We start from the raw sequence: 20,073 nt of genomic DNA, 5'->3' as shown, positions 1-20,073 counted from the left end.
AGTTTGATGTGTCACATGGCCCTCTTCCTATTGAAAAAACAAAAGTTGTATCCAAGATGGCCGACTTCTAAATGGCCACCATGGTCACCACCCATCTTGAGGAGTTTGCCCCCTCACATATACTAATGTGCCACAAACAGGACTTTAATATCACCAACCATTCCCATGTTATTACGGTGTATCCATATAAATGGCCCACCCTGTATTTATATACTGTGTAAAAAAACAACAAAAAACCCCAAAACGCTTTAATTATTTTATTGATCCACTGTTTTGATTTATTCCAGGTCTGCACTTGGGCGATCGTAGCTCAAGAGTTGGGAGTTCGCCTTGTAATCGGAAGGTTGCCGGTTCGAGCCCCGGCTTGGACAGTCTCGGTCATTGTGTCCTTGGGCAAGACACTTCACCCGTTGCCTACTGGTGGTGGTCAGAGGGCCCGGTGGCGCCAGCCGGCAGCCTCGCCTCTGTCAGTGTGCCCCAGGGTTGCTGTGGCTACAATGTAGCTTGCCATAACCAGTGTGTGAATGTGTGTGTGGATGACTGGATATGTAAAGCGCTTTGGGGTCCTTAGGGACTAGAAAAGTGCTATACAAATACAGGCCATTTGCACTGGTATATGCTGCCACTCGCTTTACTTCATTGTTGGCAGTGCCACTGACTGACTGAATCTTGTTTTTCCTTCAGGGCTTATGTAGTCCTGTGAGCAACATTTAGCACTACAAACCTGAATACTCCACTCACTGCCCCCAGTGTTCTCATACATGCATAACTGTAGCTCATACACCGAAGAATCCTGAAAAACACGGGAGCCCTAAGGCTCGAAACATTCATTCATTTACATTCTCAAATAGTAAGTAGACCATGCTTGTTAGTTGGTTAGCATCATGTGTCCTAATACTTTCCACTGTTGCTCATGTTTGGCAAGAAAACTGTTTGTGCATTACGTATTTTGTTTTGATTAGATTAGATTTATTTTCAGGGTATTATTTTATGATATAGCATACAATAGTATTTCTGTTCCACTCCATCACCTGACCACAGGCTTAATCATTTGGAAACATAATGATGTTTTACTCCCCAAGTTGAAAAAAAAAAGTGTGTGTTGGTTACAGTTATATTGTCAGCACCATGTCTTGAGTCATGGGCTTGGCTGTGCAGTAGGGAGTTCAAATGAATGAATTTGTTGCGGCACACCACAATAGAAGGAGCCTAATGGAGATGCATTGGTTTGCCGGAGGTTCATGTTAATGTGTTTTCTGACTTGAGATTAGGTTGTTACTGGAATCGATACTGGGATTTTGCTCACACGTTTCAACTTGCAGTCACTTTCAAAACAGGAAAAAAAAGTGCCTCTTTCTATCAGATCACCAGCCTGCTTTCGCTCCATATCACACTGTATTTGTTTAGCTCTGATGAAAAGAGACACTAATATGGTGCAAGTATCAGAGCATGACATGAGTTATGCTGTTTTTGCATCATCTGTAATTGACTCTAGCATGAGAATGATTTATGTCTTGAATAGGATATTTAGGATAATATTTTATGCCCTATCCAATGACTATGCAAGTAAATGAATGACAGCCGTCATCGTTTTGAGATGTTACAGAGATCTAATGTACTGGCCTTGTGTGATTTCATGTTTCATATATTTCATAGCTTCCAAATAGCAAGCTCGGTTCCATATGTGATCTACTCTGTGGAAGTATGGTTCAACTTATGCAACACCAACACTACTCCACTGTATATGCTACACACTAAAGCTCTAAGAATTATAAATGGAATGGATTATTATAAACCAACAAAGTGAATATTCAATAAACTACACATCTTAAAATGTTACAATTTAGTTGAGCATGTTTGTTTTGATGACATCTAGTCAGAAAAATCTTTGCTATTTAAAATATGCAGTGTCTTAAGGTTCAGCCTACAGTTTTTCAGTCAATAATTTACGTTCTTCCCATTGAATTTAATTCTTTATTGTCAACATTTATTTATTTAACTTCTTTTTGTTATTTTGAGAAAGAAAATGTAAATATTGCCCAAAGTAAAATATCATTTCAAATTTGATTGGTAACACACAGACTGAATGGGCTATGGGCTTGTGCAGACAGATACTTCCTTATTGGTCCTTGTCAAGTTTCAGACAGAAAAGTCAAGTGTAAGGCATAGCAACAAAAAAGCCCAGAGTAGTAACACATTGACAGAATAAGGTAAATGTTTTGAGTAGGACTAATGACTGACTTTGGGTTTATGAAGTTATTATGTTCCAGTTTTTTGTATTCACTCTGCTGTTTGTATCCCCAGGTCTTAGTTTGATATCTAGCCTTCAGGTTTCTGTTATCATTCCTTGTCTGTGTTCCTCATCCTCTTGTGTCTAGTTTCCTGTGTTAGTTATATGTGTCCCCCTGTGAAGTCAGTCATGTCTCCATGTTTATTTTCCCCCATGTCTTTGTATGTCTACCTGGTGTCTCCCTCTCTCTGTGTGTTTAGTCAGTGTTACAGTGTGTTTCATGTACTTTCTGTTTTAATCTGATAGTCACTTGTTCTGTGTGCATCATGTTCAGTTTTGGTTCCCTTGTCTCGTCAGTTAGATTATGTCCATCTGTGTTCCCAAGGTGTTTCCTCTCTGCCCTGATTCCCTCTTGTGTATATTGTCTGAGCCTCTTTCTGGCAGTAGAGGACAGTAGTGATCTCCCTCATCCCTTGTGTGCCTGTGTCGTATTTCCCCAGTTTAGATTCCTAGTGCCTTACTAGCTTAGTTATGTAAATCTTTAAATTCTGCAATAAAGCTGTCTTTGGGTTTAGTCCTGCTTGAGAGTCGTGCATTTTGGGCCCTAAACCTGTCTGCCTCACACAGCCACATGACAACTATGGAAACACTAATTACAGAACAGGACACAGGTGAGGGCAGAGCACAGCAGGAAACAATTAAGAGCAAGTGAAAACAATCAGAGGAAAATAAAGTAAAAGCACAAGAGGCACATTAAGATAGGTATTTACCAAGATAAAGCAGGGAGATGAAAGCAAAAACATTTAGATAACAAATCATACAAATGAAACAAAAGAAAAAACTGGGACAACAAAAATATTAAAATCAAAATGAGAACCAAAACTAAAAAACAACCAATCAACAAATCGCCAAGTTTTAAACTATTTCTGTTGTAAAATTTGGTCTTAAACATGGAAACTGTGGGATTTGCCTTTGGACCCATCGTTAAGTGGCTTTTTGAGGAACTGCAGTTTTTAGTACTTGGCTTCATTTTTTCAGTTCTGAAGGTTGCCACTTGTTTCTCACACACAAACACCCCACAAACATGCACTCTAATGATGCTGTTCATTACAGATGGTTATCAATCCAGCTAATATCCTCTGATGAGGAGCGCACAGTGCAGCTTGATTAAACAAGATGATAAGCCCTGTAAGCAGAATCGCTCTTAATGGAATAGTGTTAACAACCCTGCAAAAATTGACACATTGTAGATAACTGATGATGTGCACCGTCAATAAAATTCCTTTTGGTAATTTAACATCAAGTCATAGTCATAATTGAAAGCTCTCTCACTGAGTCATTTAGTGTTCCTGCTGTTTGTTAAGACACAGAAGTAGAAAAAAATAATAATCCACTTCTGCATTAAGCTTTCCTTTTCCACCTCCAGTCACTTGGGATGGTAAATAGTGTTCCAAGTGTGACAGGGAACAGAGAGTCTTAATGCAATCCTGGGGGCTCCACCACCCCCTGATGCTGCCACAGCCTCAGTGAAAATGCTTCATTACTGCTACTCCATGATGGGAGCTCGGCATCACCAGTCACCCAAAAGGCAGAAGCCCTTTTCTTTTGATTTAACATTGCTATTGAGTGGATAGCTGGGTCTCTGCCTCTCTCACCCACTGTTCTATGACACAGGAGGACAGATAGAAAGAGAAATATCCGTCTCTGCCTGCCATTGGTCTCACAGAAAACATCATTCGAAAGAGATGAGGATTTATGAGGGAGTTGCCCTTTGAACAAGATTAATGCGGGCCTGCCCACCTGTGCCCTGAGTCAAATCTCTTTGACATATTAAGCTTATTACTGTTATTATGTTTTAGCACCACTTTCATTTTTATGAGGAAAGTTGGCAGAGAACAGACACATGCAGTATTAACACAGCCTACAATACCCCTTGTAGTTCTTGGTGGTAGAAAATGTAGTGAGGCTGTACTAAAACACAGTGTGTTGGCTAGTGTTATAAAATAAAGTTGCTTGCTTACAGTAAACCTCCTACCAGACATATCTGGAACTATCATAGTGTCTATATTAAATGTGTGTGTGTGTGTGTGTGATGTATTTGGTTCATTGTTGGTTCATTGTTTAACCACACCGGTCCCAAGTTCATATTTTGCATTTACGTGTCGCAGAAAGGTGCGAAAGCTCCCGCTTCATTATACCTTCCCAACTGTGGTAAATAATGGAAACACAGATGCAGACTATTTCCTTTTGTGTCTCACAAAAACTCAAGATGTCTGCCACTTAAATGCTTCGAGCTCTAATCTGAGGTACAATCGATTGCCAATGTCTGAGGCCAGGAACTCTAATGAACTTATCCATAACTCTAATGAAACTATCCTCTACAGCAGAGCTAATCCTTGGTCTTTTCTCCTCCCCATGAGGGCCAGTTTAATCACAGTTTTTGATAGTTTTAGCAGGTGCACTTGAAGACGCTTTGAATTTATCGACATTTTCAAAACCAGCTGACCTTTCATGTCTTAAGGGTGATGATCGGCATGCATTTCAAGGCAAGCTTTTTACACATTATAGATTAGCACATTTGTAAGTCTGTTTTCTGTGTATCAGAATTACCTTAGTACATTGCAACTGATTCTCTCACTTTTCAATACATTTTAAATCATTCTAGGTGAGTAAAACGTCCAAGGTACATAAAAATAGACCCAATGCATGCCAGTGAAACCAAAAAACTGGATCCCCTTAGTGTATGAATGTATGAATTCAGGCTTCATGTGTCAACCACAGTAGTATATGCAATGAGATTTGCATTCACTCACATCTTTTACACATAGTCATGTTTATAGAAAGGGGGGTTGGACGCCCTTTTTGCTTTGTTGGTCCATATTGCCATTATAGCATCACAAAGTTGCAGCAAATGTGTTGTCCCATTACACCATTTCCCAAAGGTCCTCTATTGGACTGGGATCTTGTGACTGTGTACGCCATTTAAGTACAGTGAAATATTTTTGACACAAATCATCATTGTGCTGGAAGCAGCCATCATAAAATGGGTGCACTGGGGTCATAAAGAGATGGACAGGGTCAGCAACATTACTCAAGTAGATATGTCTGTGTAGGTTCTCAGTCATTCAGGTCATGGTACTCCGAGGAGCTTGGAATCGAAAGCAACTGGATTTCTTTGAGTTTCACGAAAAACTTCATAAAACTCAAAGTCCAGCTTTCTTTCCAAGCTGGTCAAAATGGTTTGCTCAGTTGATAAGAGATTCAAAGTCTGCCAAGAAAATATCCCCCACACCATCACAACATCACCTCTACCAGCCTTTACTGTTGATACAAGGCAGGATCGATGATGCGTTCGTGTTGCTCTACCTAAATTATGACTCTACCATCTAAATGTTGTAGCAGAAACTGAGACTCATGGGACCAGGCAATGTTTTTTGCAATTTTCTATTGTCAGAGGTGCAAACTGTATCCTCACTTTAACTGTATCATTGGTGTAGTCGCCAGCTGTTGCTTCAAGGTTTGATGTGTTTAGAGATACTCTTCTGCATACCTTGGTTGCAAGAAGTGGTTACTCAAGAAACTGTTGCTTTCCTTTCAGATCAAAGCAATATGTCCATTCCTTCTGACCTCTGACCTCAACAACAAACCATTTTCACCCAGAGAGCTGCCGCTTGCTCGATATTTTTTCGTTTGTAAACCCCAGAGATGACTGTGCATGAAAATCCCAGTATATCAGCAGTTTCTGAAATACTCAGACCAGTCTGTCTGGCATCAAAATGCCACATTCAAAGTTACTTAGATCGTGGCTCACGAGTAATCAGAAGGTTGCTGGTTCGAGCCCCGGCTTGGACAGTCTCGGTCGTTGTGTCCTTGGGCAAGACACTTCACACGTTGCCTACTGGTGGTGGTCAGAGGGCCCGGTGGCGCCAGTGTCCGGCAGCCTCGCCTCTGTCAGTGCGCCAGGGTGGCTGTGGCTACAATGTAGCTTGCCATCACCAGTGTGTGAATGTGCGTGTGAATGAGTGGATGACTGGATGTGTAAAGCGCTTTGGGGTCCTTAGGGACTAGAAAAGTGGTATACAAATACAGGCCATTTACCATTTATTTATATCACCTTTCTCAGTTTGAACTTCAGCAGTTTTTGTCCAAATCTACATGTCTAAATGCGTTAGATATTTGGCATAACAGGCATTTGAACAGGTATACATATAACAAAATCACTGCTGTGTGTGTGTGTGTGTGTGTGTGTGTGTGTGTGTGTGTGTGTGTGAGAGAGAGAGAGAGATTGCAAAACAAGACACAGGTGGTGGTGGATACAGTCAAACATAGGTGAGATTTATGATATACCTAAATTAATGGAAGGAAAGAGACACCGAAATGAATCCTGAAAACTAACAGCAAACAAAACAAGCCCAAGTGGAAGCAGAAAGCAAATGGATAAACTGGAAGCAAAGTGACACAATAAAACCAACAAAATACAGAATATAACTTAATTGAGATTAAATGTAAGTGTCAGATTTCTGTGCTCTGTCACTACACCAAACGTGAGCAGATATCAGCATGCAGACCATAAGGCCTGTCACCATGGAGACTGACATGTTTTACTCCCGTCGCCTGATGCATCCATTGGCAGACACAGTTGAGTCTCACTGACATGGTTGCTGGCCAAAATAAAAGTGGAAACCACTCCAGGGCTAATGCACGATCCATTAAAAGGAGAGTGAGACACATAGAGAGACAGATGGGCAGGCTGACCGAAAATGACAAGATGACTGAGATGAGAAAAAAAAAGGGCCAAAGTAAAGGAAGGAAAAGGATTAACACTGGATGTCCATTTCTCTGAGTTGTGATGAATTTCTGACGTGTGTTTGGAAATTGATCGATGCTGATATCTGTCATCTCAAGCTCACGCTGAAACTAACAAGTGACCCCGGGACACTGTTTTCTCTGTGTAGCAATTCCTACATGTGTCATCACAGTTATGATTCATGACACCTGTAAGGTCGTTTCAGTGACAGTGGTTTAATGACAAGATTTCTTAGAGTAAACTTCCAATCAGTGGAAAGTGCCATTACAAATAAAGCTTGTGTATTTGCAACAAATACTCAGTAATGCAATCATTAATTATTTATAATTGTTATCTAATATACAGTATTATGAAATAGCTTAGATATCATAGTGACCACTTTTATCTTCAACACTAAGTGTAAAAAAAAAAAAAACTAGTCTTTTTTTGTGTAAAATGTTTCATGCACAGCCTTTACTTACACAGTACTTTTATTTTGTTACTTTTTTCTTTTACATAATTATATTTTTAAAAAGCACCTCTTCTTTCTGTAACGGGTCAAGGAAGAGTTAATGTCACATCTGACAACAAGCACGCCGATATCATGTGAATTATTTTCATGCATGTGCTGTGCACCAAATTTGTTTAGTTTTAGGAATTCATTTGTTCATTCTGTCAAGGCACTGAACACTACATACTTTGCCCAGTAGATGGCTCCCTATTTATTTTTTTCAAACGCTGGTATCCAGGAAAATGAAGATTTGAAGTAGACACATTACATCCTGTATACAAAAGAGTCAGAGTAACAAGTGTTTCCAATAAATTCCCTTTGGTTTTCTGCAGTTCAAATATGAATATGACAAAGTGTAACAAACACAAGAATGATGTTTAAACTTTCAAAGAGGTAAGATAAGATAAGATAAGATAAGATAAGATAAGATAAGATAACCTTTATTAGTCCCACACGTGGGAAATTTGTTTTGTCACAGCAGGAGTGGACAGTGCAAAAGTTATGACGCAAAAATTTGAATACAATAAGAATAAATACAGTACACAGCTGTACAGAATAGAATAAAATAATATACTATATACAGTAAAATAAAATAGAATAAAAATATACAATAAGATAAAAATAGAATACGAATGCTATATACAACTGAGTAAAAATACAACGATGCCAGAAAAGATTATTGCACTTAGTCTTATTGCACATGTGTGGATGTGTGTGTTTGTTCAGTTAAAGTCTTTGTTGTGGAGTCTGACAGCAGTGGGGAGGAAAGACCTGCGAAATCTCTCCGTCCCACACCGTGGGTGCCGCAGTAGAATATTATTATAATTATATTATTATTATTATTATTAGTAGTAGTAGTAGTAGTAGTAGTAGTATACCCATATACTGAGACTTAAGTTTGACACTAAATTAAACATTTTTACATGAAAAGATCCAGGCTTCTCCTCAAAGTGCAGTCTGCAGTTAATGTTTGTGATTCTAAAATCTTTCTTTAGATTAATTATACATTAAGATTACTGTGTAAGTACAGCATAGCTATATAAAGTATATCTTATTTTCATCCCTGTTGCCTAAAGTGAGATTCCCCCTCTTCATTTCTCAAGAACCAGGCTTCTCCTCAAAGTGCAGTGTGTACTTTATGTTGTGAGGCCCACCCCTGCAGAAGCCAGGGCCACACCCTTCAAATCGAAGCAGCTTGGGGAGCAGCCAAGGAAGGATCATGTCACAAAGTCTTCTGATACTTGAAGAATCTTATCCTTTGGAATTATAATCACAAACAGACTGCCTTTTTCTCAAAACAATGTAGCTTTCCTAGTTTTATCACAGAACTTGCTTTCCAGTACTAAACTCTCGACAAACAAAGTAAACATAAACAAAAGGTGCTTTTCGCATTTTATAAATGCTCTCTGAAAGCTTTTTTTTTTTTTTAAATGGAGGAACATTTTGACTAGTAAGAACACACAATAGCAATACCTAGTTGTGATTTATTTTCTAAGTATCACCACTATTTAGTTTTTCTAAAGCTAATATTGACCTTTAAGTCTTTCAGACTGTCAGCAAATAAGGAACACTCCCATATCCTGTGTTATGAGCACCTTATGATGACTCATGTTGCACCTGATGCGCCAAAAAAAACATGTTTATGTTTAAGTGACAGAGTCCTCTTGCAGATGTGCAAAGGAGAACGCCAGGTGACATTCAAGAGCCACAAAGCAAGTAAGTGTGGAGAGCCTGTAAGGAGCAGAATTCTAAAAAGTGACACCAGTGTTTGTTTGTTTTTATTTCAAAACAAGGCCAGATGATAGGCATGTCTGTTTTGAGGCTTGAACTATCAAAATAAGACGAGCATGTTTGAGTTATTGCATTTTAGTCTTCAGACATTCTTTTAAAGGAAATTGAAAAACATGAAAAAAAAATGAAACAGTGTGTTTGTATGCTGCAGAAGGCTGAGTATCAGAATAGAAAGCTAGCTTTTTCTCATAATTTGCACTGTGGTCTGTTCAAAGAAAGCTGTTAAAAATAACTGTTCAAAACTCAAACGTAAGTCTAAATAACTGGCTAAGGTGGTCTGGCAGCAACATAGCTAGTGTCGAGAATAGCACAGATGGGAACTTCAAAAGTCTGTTTGCTCAGAGTCTCTGTTGATAAAAGACTGCCCTTTTGAAATTATTTATGTCAAGTAAATCGTAACCATGAGTTATAGCTACGATTACGTACCTTGCAAGTCACTGGAAGATTAAATATTTTTCCCTAATAAGGTGATCTTCTACCACAGTTTACTTCTCATTCTCTTTTTCTGTAAACTATGAACATACACAACTTTCGCCATAGTCAGTTGACGCAAACACGTTTGAAGTACCATAAATGGTAGATTTCCTGGATCTTAAAATTTTAAATCTTCTTAAAATGTTTTTTTTTTTCAAACAATCAAACCATGAGCTGAAAACAGAAGTAAATTTCAGACGACAGACATTCAGACTGTGGCTGCCCACTTACTGCTGACTCAATGTCTTGCAAAATAATTGTGATGGTTGGTTTGTGATTGTCTTTTTTTTAATTGATTTCAACATTTTGCAATGCCTTTATTAAATCAAAATATTAAATGTAACAGGGGCATCTGTGACCAACTTATTTCACAAGTTGTGGATTTCCAGCAGTATAAACAGCATTGTTCTGTGGTTTGTATATTATCTGCCAGGAACATTTGAGCAGCACTGGTTGAATTTTTGATGTTTGAAGAAATGGGTTTGTGTTCCAAGGTTTAGTGCTCATCAAAGTTGCATTAGTGGTTTCAGACAGGCCTGTGGCCACTCCTTCCACTTTTTGTAAGCGCTTACTCACTCTCCTTGCAAAAGCCCAGAGTGTACGAGGCAGCTGTGAAAACGATAAATACCCAGAGCTGCTCCCTGTTGTCTCAAATCTGTGTGGAGTTATGGAAGAGGAGATGGGGGTGGGACACTGAGTAATGGAGCTCACGGCCTGGAAAAAAATCTTTTGAGACAGGCAGGAGACAGGAAATGAGCTGAGTATTTTCGAGGAGTAGCGTGAGCGTCGCCGCCCCCTCGTCCAGACATTCGTTATGTACTTCACTGCACACACTGAGACATAACTAACAACAGCAGACAGATATGTAGCCTGTTACTCAAGGACCTTTAAGTTTGCAAGTCTATAAAACTTCAGTTAATAAACTGGGGGAGACAATTCATTGGATTTATTTCTATACAGGTTTTTTTTTTTCTTAAAGGCTGTTAAAGTTAATAGACTTTATTTTATGTTGTGCTATTTAAAAGCATGGGATTTCTTAGGTCCTTAGGAGATTTCACGTTACTGGGAATAGTGGGTGCGTTAGTGGAAGATGCTTTGCATGAGGTACAAGGCCCCCGCTGTCTTGCTCAGTAGAGAAAGCTGATTCACCACAGCACTCCAAGGTCTATATGTGCAGTTAAATGGTAAATGGCCTGTATTTATATAGCGCTTTACTAGTCCCTAAGGACCCCGAAGCGCTTTACATATCCAGTCATCCACCCATTCACACACTGGCAAGCTACATTGTAGCCACAGCCACCCTGGGGCGCACTGACAGAGGCAAGGCTGCCGGACACTGGCGCCACCGGGCCCTCTGACCAGTAGGCAACGGGTGAAGTGTCTTGCCCAAGGACACAACGACCGAGACTGTCCAAGCCGGGGCTCGAACCGGAAACCTTCAGATTACAAGGCGAACTCCCAACTCTTGAGCCACGATCGCCCCCATAAATGTACCATTTATGAGCTATAGTCCGAGGTTTTGTCATTTCCTGAGTGCTTTTACACTTGCTGTAGTCGGCGCAGGTGTTTTGTAGCAAAGCTAAACAGAAGTGTCTCTTCCATGCTCGATGAGTTACCATTGTTGATTAACTGATAACTTGGGGTTGGATGTTTCCACAGAAGTGCACCACGAAATTTAGCCGGCTGATTTATTGTTTAATTTTTCTTGTACAGGGAAAACTTTTTCAGGAATCATAAACCTGTAGCTGCCTGATCAGTGTTGACTAGAATATCTGAACTTAATAAGCACATATCATATGCATGTGTATAAGACAAAGCTCCTTTTTAATACTTGTTATATTTATACTATGTGTGACTGTAATTATTTTTATTTTATTTTTCTAATTACATTCAAGCACTGATCATTATCCACTAGTGTTTTACCTCCTTTGTACTTAATTATATGGCTTCCTGGTGGCAGCCAGTGTGCCCACTTGGGAGTATAGTATATGGTGGCACCTTTCTATGTAATAGAATTTTGTGTATTTGTAGAGAGCTGGACAAGTGGATGTTTTTATTTTTATTAACTGATTTGCATTGCCCTCATATTTATATAATTATTAAAATTGCTTGTAACAACACTTGTACAGGATGTGTTTGACTGCAGTGCTTATTTATTTCACAATATAGTAACCCCTTTTTTAACTAGTGGTAGAGAAATGGCTTAGAATCTCAAGAATCTTAGAGATATCAGAGCCAAACTTCACAGTGTTCCTTTAAGTTTATCCTTCCACCATCCCATAATATACTGTGGAAAGAAACCACAACAACATTCTCTACTTAAGATTTCGAGCATCAAAAGTCACAGTTACATCAGTGTTTTCATTGGCAGCGCTTTACTATTGTTACAGAGTCATTGAGATAACCATCGAAAGCATGGCATGAGCTATTTCTAGATGAAAATAGAAGCGGTGCAATTCATCTTCTAAAATACAACTCTATAAACAAAGTCTGTTTTGGAGATTTTTCAGGAAGCAAGACACAACTTTGCAATGTGTGCAATTACTTTCACCTCCACTAACAACAATGGGAAGTCTCTGTAACTTTAAATCTCACAAACAAAGTTGTGGCAATATTTCCATCACTAAATTTCCCTCTCTCTACAGCAGGAAACCTCACTTGCTTTTTTTTTTTAACTGCTCCTTTTATATTAAGCCCATACTTTAGAGGCAACAGAGCAGAATTTAGATTTACATCAAATGCTATTTACATTGCAGGGCTGTGAGTTTAAGACTTAAAAAAACCCCACTTTTATTCAAACATGGAAACTCTGTTCATAAGGGCCCAGATTCTATTCTTAAGTAAATATTACAACCCAAATTCGGCTAATTGGGGTATGCATTAATTGCAACAAATGTGTGAACTAAGCCCTTTTGTTCTTTTGTGTCAGTGGAGCCTTTGCCCTCTTTAGTAGACACAGAAATGTATCATGCAAGTGCATAAAAAGGCATCAAATAAGATATCTGAAATTTAATAGTTTTTAGAAATGAGGAAATGGTGATTGAGGAAAGGAAGCAAGCAACCTATTTACTGCAACACTGACACATCTTGGAGGAAAACCAAAGACAGCAGCTGGGAATCTGCCTACAAATGAATGTTAACTGTGTTACTCTGCCTGCAGGGATCCCACCTGCCAGGGATCAAACTGAGGTCACTCTTCACCAATCTAATTACATACTTATATAACAATAACAGTTCTCTCAAAACAAAACAGAATAGTCCAACAGTTTGCCTGTATCAGCCCTATGACTGACATGATGTGGGGAAGTGAAACGTGATTATAAAATACCAGTCTATTCACTAACTTCCTTGTGATCATGCATCCGTTGCACATTAAGAGCATGACCAAGACACACGAGCTTTGTTTCCACACAGCTTTTAAGCCCTTTGTCTCTTCGAATCAGTGATAACTTGAAGATGGCCTTCGGTCTAGTATTCTGTGTTTAGCTAAAATCTTATTACATATCTCTAATTACCATGATGTGCACCCATATGTTATCTGCAGGTCATATGAAAATCTCAGTCCACAGATAAGTGCTTGCTTAATGGGAGAGCTGTTTATTCCATTTTGGTGCTTTTTAGTAATATGTCACATAGACACGAGCCTTTTTCGTTTACAGAAAATCTTATTAGTATGAAATATAAGAGAGACTGTTTTGAGATTAGACGATTAGTATGGACATCACCCTGAGGAAAAGCATCTGGTATCTGGTGGTAACACATCACGATGACCGCGTTGTTTAATTTGTTTATTTGGATTGTACAACAATTTAGGGCTTTACTGCCATTTGTTTAAAACACAACAAAGAGAAGATCAAAGAACCCTGCATAGTGCTTTTCGGTTGATAAAGAGACCAGTCCAGTGGTTTTGTGTCGGCAAATTTTAGGAATATGCTGAAACAGTGGACATTTAACATGCAGAAGGCTCTTCAGTAGGTAGGACAGAACTGAATATACAGTCCCGATCAGAAGTTTAAGACAACTTGAAAAATGGCAAAAAGTCATATTTTGCATGATTGGATCTTAACAAGGTTCCAAGTAGAGCTTCAACATGCAAAAAGAAGGAATCGGAGTGAGACAAAACTTTTTTTTGAGCATGCATTTTATGCAAACAATGCTTAAGGCCCAACAGCGGCTGCACTTCCTGAGGGTCCTCAGGAAGTACAAACTGAACTCCAACCTGCTGCTGATCTTCTACCACTCATCCATTGAGAGCCTGCTAACTTACTGCATCATGGTATGGTACGGCAGCTGCATTAAGGCGGATAGAGCGAGGCTTCAGAGTGTAGTCAAGACAACACAAAAGATCATCGGCTGCCCTCTCCCCTCCCTGATGGATATTTATTTCTCCCGCTGTTTCAGCAGAGCAGCAAACATCATCAAGGACAGTTCCCACCCTGGTTTCAACATGTTCAGCCTGCTTCCCTCAGGGAAGCGCTACAGCAGAAAAACCCACAGACTCAAAAACAGTTTCTTCCCAAAGAATATAACCACCCTGAACTCACACATGCACCGGTAACCCCCTACCCCCCATTTTCCCCCCATTTCCTCTATGAACCACCACTGTGCAATACCAAATTCTATGTGCACTAACCCAATTGAATATACATAACACTATTTGTTACATATTATTTTTTAACACTGGCATGTATATTTGTACATTTTAAGTATTTTTTCTCTGTTAATAGTGCCAATATGTATATGGTGCTGCAGAACATCATCAGAGATTTAAGGCTTATTTTGTACCAAAATACCGTGAGTTGGGATAGAACAAATCTGCATTTTACAATACTCTCTGACTTGTTGGATTTTACCTGTTTTACCTGACTATTAAGTAACATAACATTTAATCTGACATCTTTGTGTAAAATTGCTTTTATCCACCAAATGGAAACCTACTATGCAAAGATAACCATCTGTTCAGGCGATGTTGATTACCCTAATGATATATTGCCATAATGCCCAGTGAAAATGCACTTCTAAAGAAATTGGCAGCTTTATTCACTGCAATAATTATCTTACGGGAAATATTACAAAGTGCCGTAAATGGATTCTTTTGTCTCTGCACTTCAGTGGTGTAAGGAACTCTCTTCCCAACAATACTAATGGGACGTGTATCCATATTATATTCCTCAGAGATATTGCTCCATATTGACATGATAGCATCACACAGTTGTTGCAGATTTGTTGGCTGTAGTGCATCTATGATGCAAATCTCCTGTTCCACCACATCACAAAGATGCTTTATTGCAGGGGTGTCCAACTCCAGTCATCGAGAGCTACTGCCCTGCAGCTTTTAGATGCATCCATACTCCAACGCAGCTGAATCAAATGGTTGAATTACCTCTTCAGCATGCCATGAAGTTGGGCAAAGGGCTGGTAACAAGCCATTCATTTGATTTAGGTGTGTCGGAACAAGGACGCATCTAAAAGCTGTAGGACAGTAGCTCTCGAGGACTGGAGTTGGACACTCCTGCTCTGTTGGATTGACATCTGGTGACTATAGAGCTCATTTGAGCACACTGAACTCATTTTCATGTTCAAGAAACTAATTTGAGATGATTTTAATTTTATGACATGACAAGTTATTGTACTGGAAGCAGCAATCTTAAGCTGGGAAAATTGCAGTCATAAAGGCGTGGACATGGTCAACAATGAAATTCCGGTAGGCTGTGATGGATCGCAGCAGATGGCCGCCCCTCCCTGAGCCTGGTTTTGCCTTCCTATTGTCGCCAAAGTGTTTGCTCATAGGGGGTCATTTGATTGTTGGGTTTTTCTCTGTATGTATTATTGTAGGGTCTACCTTACAATATAAAGCGCCTTGAGGCGACTGTTGTTGTGATTTGGAGCTATATAAATAAAATTGAATTGAATTGAGTTGAACCGTGTAACTTTTTTCCAGTCTTCTGTGGTATAGTTTACAAAATGTAACTTCAGTTTGCCTGTTCGGAGAAGTCGCAGTCGGTGTGGTCTAGCCCATCTGCTTCAAGTTTTGATGCATTGTGCCTTCAGAGATGCTCTTCTGCATACACTATTTTGTATAAGAAGTGTTGACTTGAGTTAACTTTGCTTTTCTAACAGCTCAAAGCAGTCAATATGTTCTTATCCTTTCACATCTGGCATCAAAAAAGCATTTTTGCCTGGAAAACTGCAGTTCACTGGATATGTTTTTTCTTTTTCAGAGCATTCTCTGTAAACCCTAGACATGGTTGTGTGGGAAAATCCCAGCAGATCAGCAGTTTCTGAAATATATCAGAACAACGCATCTGGCACCAACAACCATGCCACATTTAAAGTTACTTGAAAGACCCTTTTTCCTCATTCTGATGCTTACTTTGAACTTCAGCAGATTGACTTGACCATTAAATTGCCGAGATGTCACTGGCTGCGTTAAGAACCAGAATTAGCTATCTAGTGAGTATATACATCAGGTCAGAAAATATTTAACATGTAAACATGAACTATGTCAAGCCACAACTGTTTAGTTTTGTAAGAACTTACTAAGAGGCGTACATGGGACAAAAAGTGCCTGGTTTTATTCAAATCCATATCACGGAAAACTGCGTAACAGATGCACCCGTCTGCCATGTCCATTTCACGGTTTGCCTCTCGAAAGCGTGAAATGGAAACACATGCAGAAGTTACAGTACATGCAGAAGCTGCAGTACCAGCATGAGGAGATAACATATTTAAAGCCTTTTGCGCCCTTTTTGTTTGTCCCCTGCAGCCCCTTTTTTCTCTCTTTCTTTTGGTCCCTTTTCTTTTTCTGTTTCTCCACCACCTTCTCCTGTTTTTCACCAAAAACAGGCCTTCAACCCTGTGTACGCTCTGGTATAATACCCACTCTGACAATAATGTGAATAATGTAATAAACAAAAGAAACATGATTAACAAGATGAGCCTAGAGTCTACAGTCTACTTTGGATATTAGTATGGCTTGTTGCATGTTACTAGTGCATCTTTGAATAAGGTGCAACCCAGACCGACAGACAGGGAGCATTCAGACTGAATGTGAAATGAGAGAAGTGAGGGTTTTTTGCCATGCCTTCTTTTTTTTTGGTGACATCACTTTAATTACAGTTTCCTTTAGGAGCGTGAGGCAGAGACAGGCAGACTAGAGTGGGGGAGTTAACTGTTAACAGTGCAGCAGGACATCTGAACATAGGAAAATGACTCTTAGACCTACAAGGTATGTATGAATCAAATATACTCTATATATTTTTAAATCTTTCATGTGAGATATAACCAAAAAAAATCCCCTAAGAATGGAGAACAATTTTCCAATTGTTTTATTTTTTAGAATCATTTTGTCAGTAACCATGTGCTCAAGCAGGTTAAATATACTCCAATGTGTGTAAAGCAGGTAATACAACTACTGATAGCTGACAGCTGCTGTTAAAATGAACTTCTTGCCTTTGTTGTTACAGCGAGTGAGACTTAAAAAAAAAAACATGTCTTTTTGGGTGTAATGTAGAGTATAGAAGTATAGAGTTACATATCGACGATGACCAGAAGAAGCATCTTTTTCTCTTTATTTTGTTTTTCATTTATTCTTTTTTGTTGTACATTAAAACATCAGTTGTACTACATGATATGAGAGCTCAGGTTTTGCCTAAGCATGTTCTTCTAAAGACGAGTTTAATCCATGTCAAACATTTGGTTATTTTAACCAACAGAAGCTTCTGCCCTCCATTGTGCCGTCTGCCACATTGCTGCCAAGTGCTCCTTACGCCAACAGAAACAAACTTTGGAGCAACTTTCAGTAATTTTAATTGCTCTTAAACATTCACACACGTGGATGTAAGCATAGGGTACATACAGTATGGTTTGAAAGAACAGATTGCCAATTAGGTAACATGATAGGGGAATTAAGCAGAAGCATAAACAACATTATGCTATGCCTGATGCTCATTAGTGGAACAAGGTGGTTCAGTCTCAGACAAGCTTATATAATTTTTGAGTGCTGCAGATGTGCAAACACCCTTATTGTTCAACAATTTCTTTATGTTTTAAGCTTATCCTTTGGTTCAATACAAAGGTCATAGCTGCAAAGTAGCTTGCTCCACAACCAGAAATGTATTCATCACGTTTATTACAGGCTTTCATGTTCAGCTCTGTTCTTGTTGAAACAAGAGGCTAAGTCAGTGGGTGGAGATTTCTTCAGCAATCAACTAGTTGGAAAACTGAACCTGGTCGACAGAGAAAGAATGACAAACAGCACACAATGGATGTACAGTTAGGACATCTGTTCATTAACATGCTTATTTACTTCTTTTCTTAGAATAAGATAAGAAGAATGACATCAGTTTCATATCTGTATGGTAAATATTGTATGTAGCAGGGCAACTGTTGGGTTTGCAGAGACGATAGCCAGCTAAGTGCTGGCTAAAGCTCCATATTTATCGCATTGGTATTTTACATAAACTCAAGGTAAGAACCTAATGTACTGTTGATGTTTAACTGCCTATTTACTTCATGTCTCATTTTGTCTTTACAGCATCCCAGACTACAGCACCACTATATCATATGGAAACAATAACAACACCAATGAGACTCATTGTCCAGATCACGAACTATGGGAGTGGCTCACTGCACACCAACCAGTGTACATTCTGCTCATCACCGTGCTGGGAATTATGCTTAACATGTTCGTTCTGACTGTCTTCTGCTTCCACAAGAAGGCGTGCACCATAGCTGAAATCTATTTGAGCAACCTGGCTGCTGCTGACCTAGTCCTGGTGTCCTGTTTGCCCTTCTGGGCCGTTAACATGCTCAATGATTTTAAATGGCCTTTTGGTCATTTCATGTGCAAAGTTATCAATGTGGGAATTAAGATGAATGCCTACTGCAGCATATACTTTCTTGTTCTGGTTAGCATCGATCGCTATGTGGCGCTGGTACATGCGATGTCACATGGAAGAATGCGTAGTCCAAAATATGCTAAACTAGGGTGTCTGCTGACATGGGGTTTTGGCTTGCTTCTGAGTATACCCGTGTTCATCTTCAGGGAAGTGAGATATTTCCCTGAATATGGTACTGTGTGCTATCTAAACTATCCAAACCACAACGTACAAGTTATCTGTGATGGGATATTGATCATTTTTAGCTTTGTTATTCCCATTTCAATTATCTCCTTTTGCACTTTTAATATTATTCAGGCTTTGAAATTGCAAGCAATTGAGAGGTTCAATGCTGAAAACACAGAACGAAAGGCCACCATTTTGGTCCTGGCAGTCCTTGTAGCCTTCCTAATTTGCTGGGTGCCATTCCATGTAATCACCATAGTAGATGTGCTTTTACGAGGTGGGATACTGGAAGGCTGTCACTTTGAAAATGCTGTGGACATCAGCATCCAGATCTTCACCTACTTAGCCTTCTTGAACAGCATTCTTAACCCGATCCTATACGTTATTGTAGGAAAGAACTTCCGGAAAAAAGTCAGAGAACTCTTCCAGCAGTGGGGCCACCAGAGGAAAACCTTATCTGACTCCACACGTTCAAACCTGTCCTCCACATTGAAAACTTCTGTATAAAATGCTGTATGCAAATTGCTTTTTGCAAACAAAAGCACAGAAGGATAGTGGGCAGTCATTTAATGATATTGTCTTAAACTAAATGGTTCAAATGAAATCTAAAATCAAATGAAGTTCGTGAAATCGCAGTGGATGTAGCTTTGTAATAATCAGACTTAATCATACATTGTTAAGAAACCTTTTAACGAACTCTTTCTTTAGTATGTTAGCTGATGCACAACGTCTCACTGTTACGTTTAGAAAAGGTGGTTGTATTACAGATTACTACCAAATGCAAAACACTGTTGTTTAGCTTGAACTGGAAAAAAATGAAGACATATTTTATATATTGCAACAACTCACCAGTGTGTGATATTGTTGGATTCATATATTACAAACTGTAGTAGTCATCAGTATCTTGGCTGTACTGGTTCTGTGATGTAAATATGTGTACTGTAAAATAATTTATGTAAATACAACTTTTTTGTTATAAAGTTTATTGCTGAAGATGCAAATGATGCCACTATTTGTTTCACTCAGAGCATAACGATGAATAAAATCAACATGCGGTCTTTCGCTTTATGAATCTTTATGATGCATTTGAATGTTAAGTTGAACATCCAAAGGTTCATGTTGAAACAGGGTCTTGCTAAGTGTTTCTGGTGTTTCTGACTCAGAGTTTCCAGACTTAAACATGTGACTCTTTCAACAAGTTTCCAGTTGTGACGCA

At 39.1% G+C, this 20,073-nt stretch overlaps 1 protein-coding gene across 2 annotated transcripts; it reads left to right on the top strand.

Annotated features, from left to right (window-relative positions):
• The first annotated feature begins 9,213 nt into the window (after positions 1-9,213).
• On the top strand, positions 9,214-19,392 carry LOC146612339 (B2 bradykinin receptor-like). Of its 2 annotated transcripts, none has more exons than XM_085342854.1 (2): positions 9,214-9,243; positions 18,329-19,392. In XM_085342854.1, exon 2 carries the CDS (start codon positions 18,468-18,470, stop codon positions 19,362-19,364), a length of 897 nt encoding a protein of 298 aa, XP_085198980.1. In that variant the 5' UTR covers positions 9,214-9,243; positions 18,329-18,467; the 3' UTR covers positions 19,365-19,392. The 2 variants fall into 2 exon arrangements, with proteins under 2 accessions (XP_085198980.1, XP_085198979.1); XM_085342853.1 differs by lacking the exon at positions 9,214-9,243 and adding an exon at positions 16,956-17,020.
• Positions 19,393-20,073: the final 681 nt, after the last annotated feature.

This window comes from Diplotaxodon limnothrissa, linkage group LG19 (genome assembly GCF_057381915.1).
Source record: "Diplotaxodon limnothrissa isolate DT_005_m linkage group LG19, D_limnothrissa_male_GT1.1, whole genome shotgun sequence".
Taxonomy (NCBI): Eukaryota; Metazoa; Chordata; class Actinopteri; order Cichliformes; family Cichlidae; genus Diplotaxodon; species Diplotaxodon limnothrissa.
This window is presented reverse-complemented; position numbering and strand designations above follow the sequence as displayed.

Bases quoted from the DNA above. Each gene is read 5' to 3' on its own strand.
- LOC146612339 (XM_085342853.1), top strand. From the start codon at position 17,001: ATGACTCTTAGACCTACAAG. The intron at 17,021-18,328 runs GTATGTATGAAT...TTGTCTTTACAG, and splicing joins ATGACTCTTAGACCTACAAG to CATCCCAGACTACAGCACCA.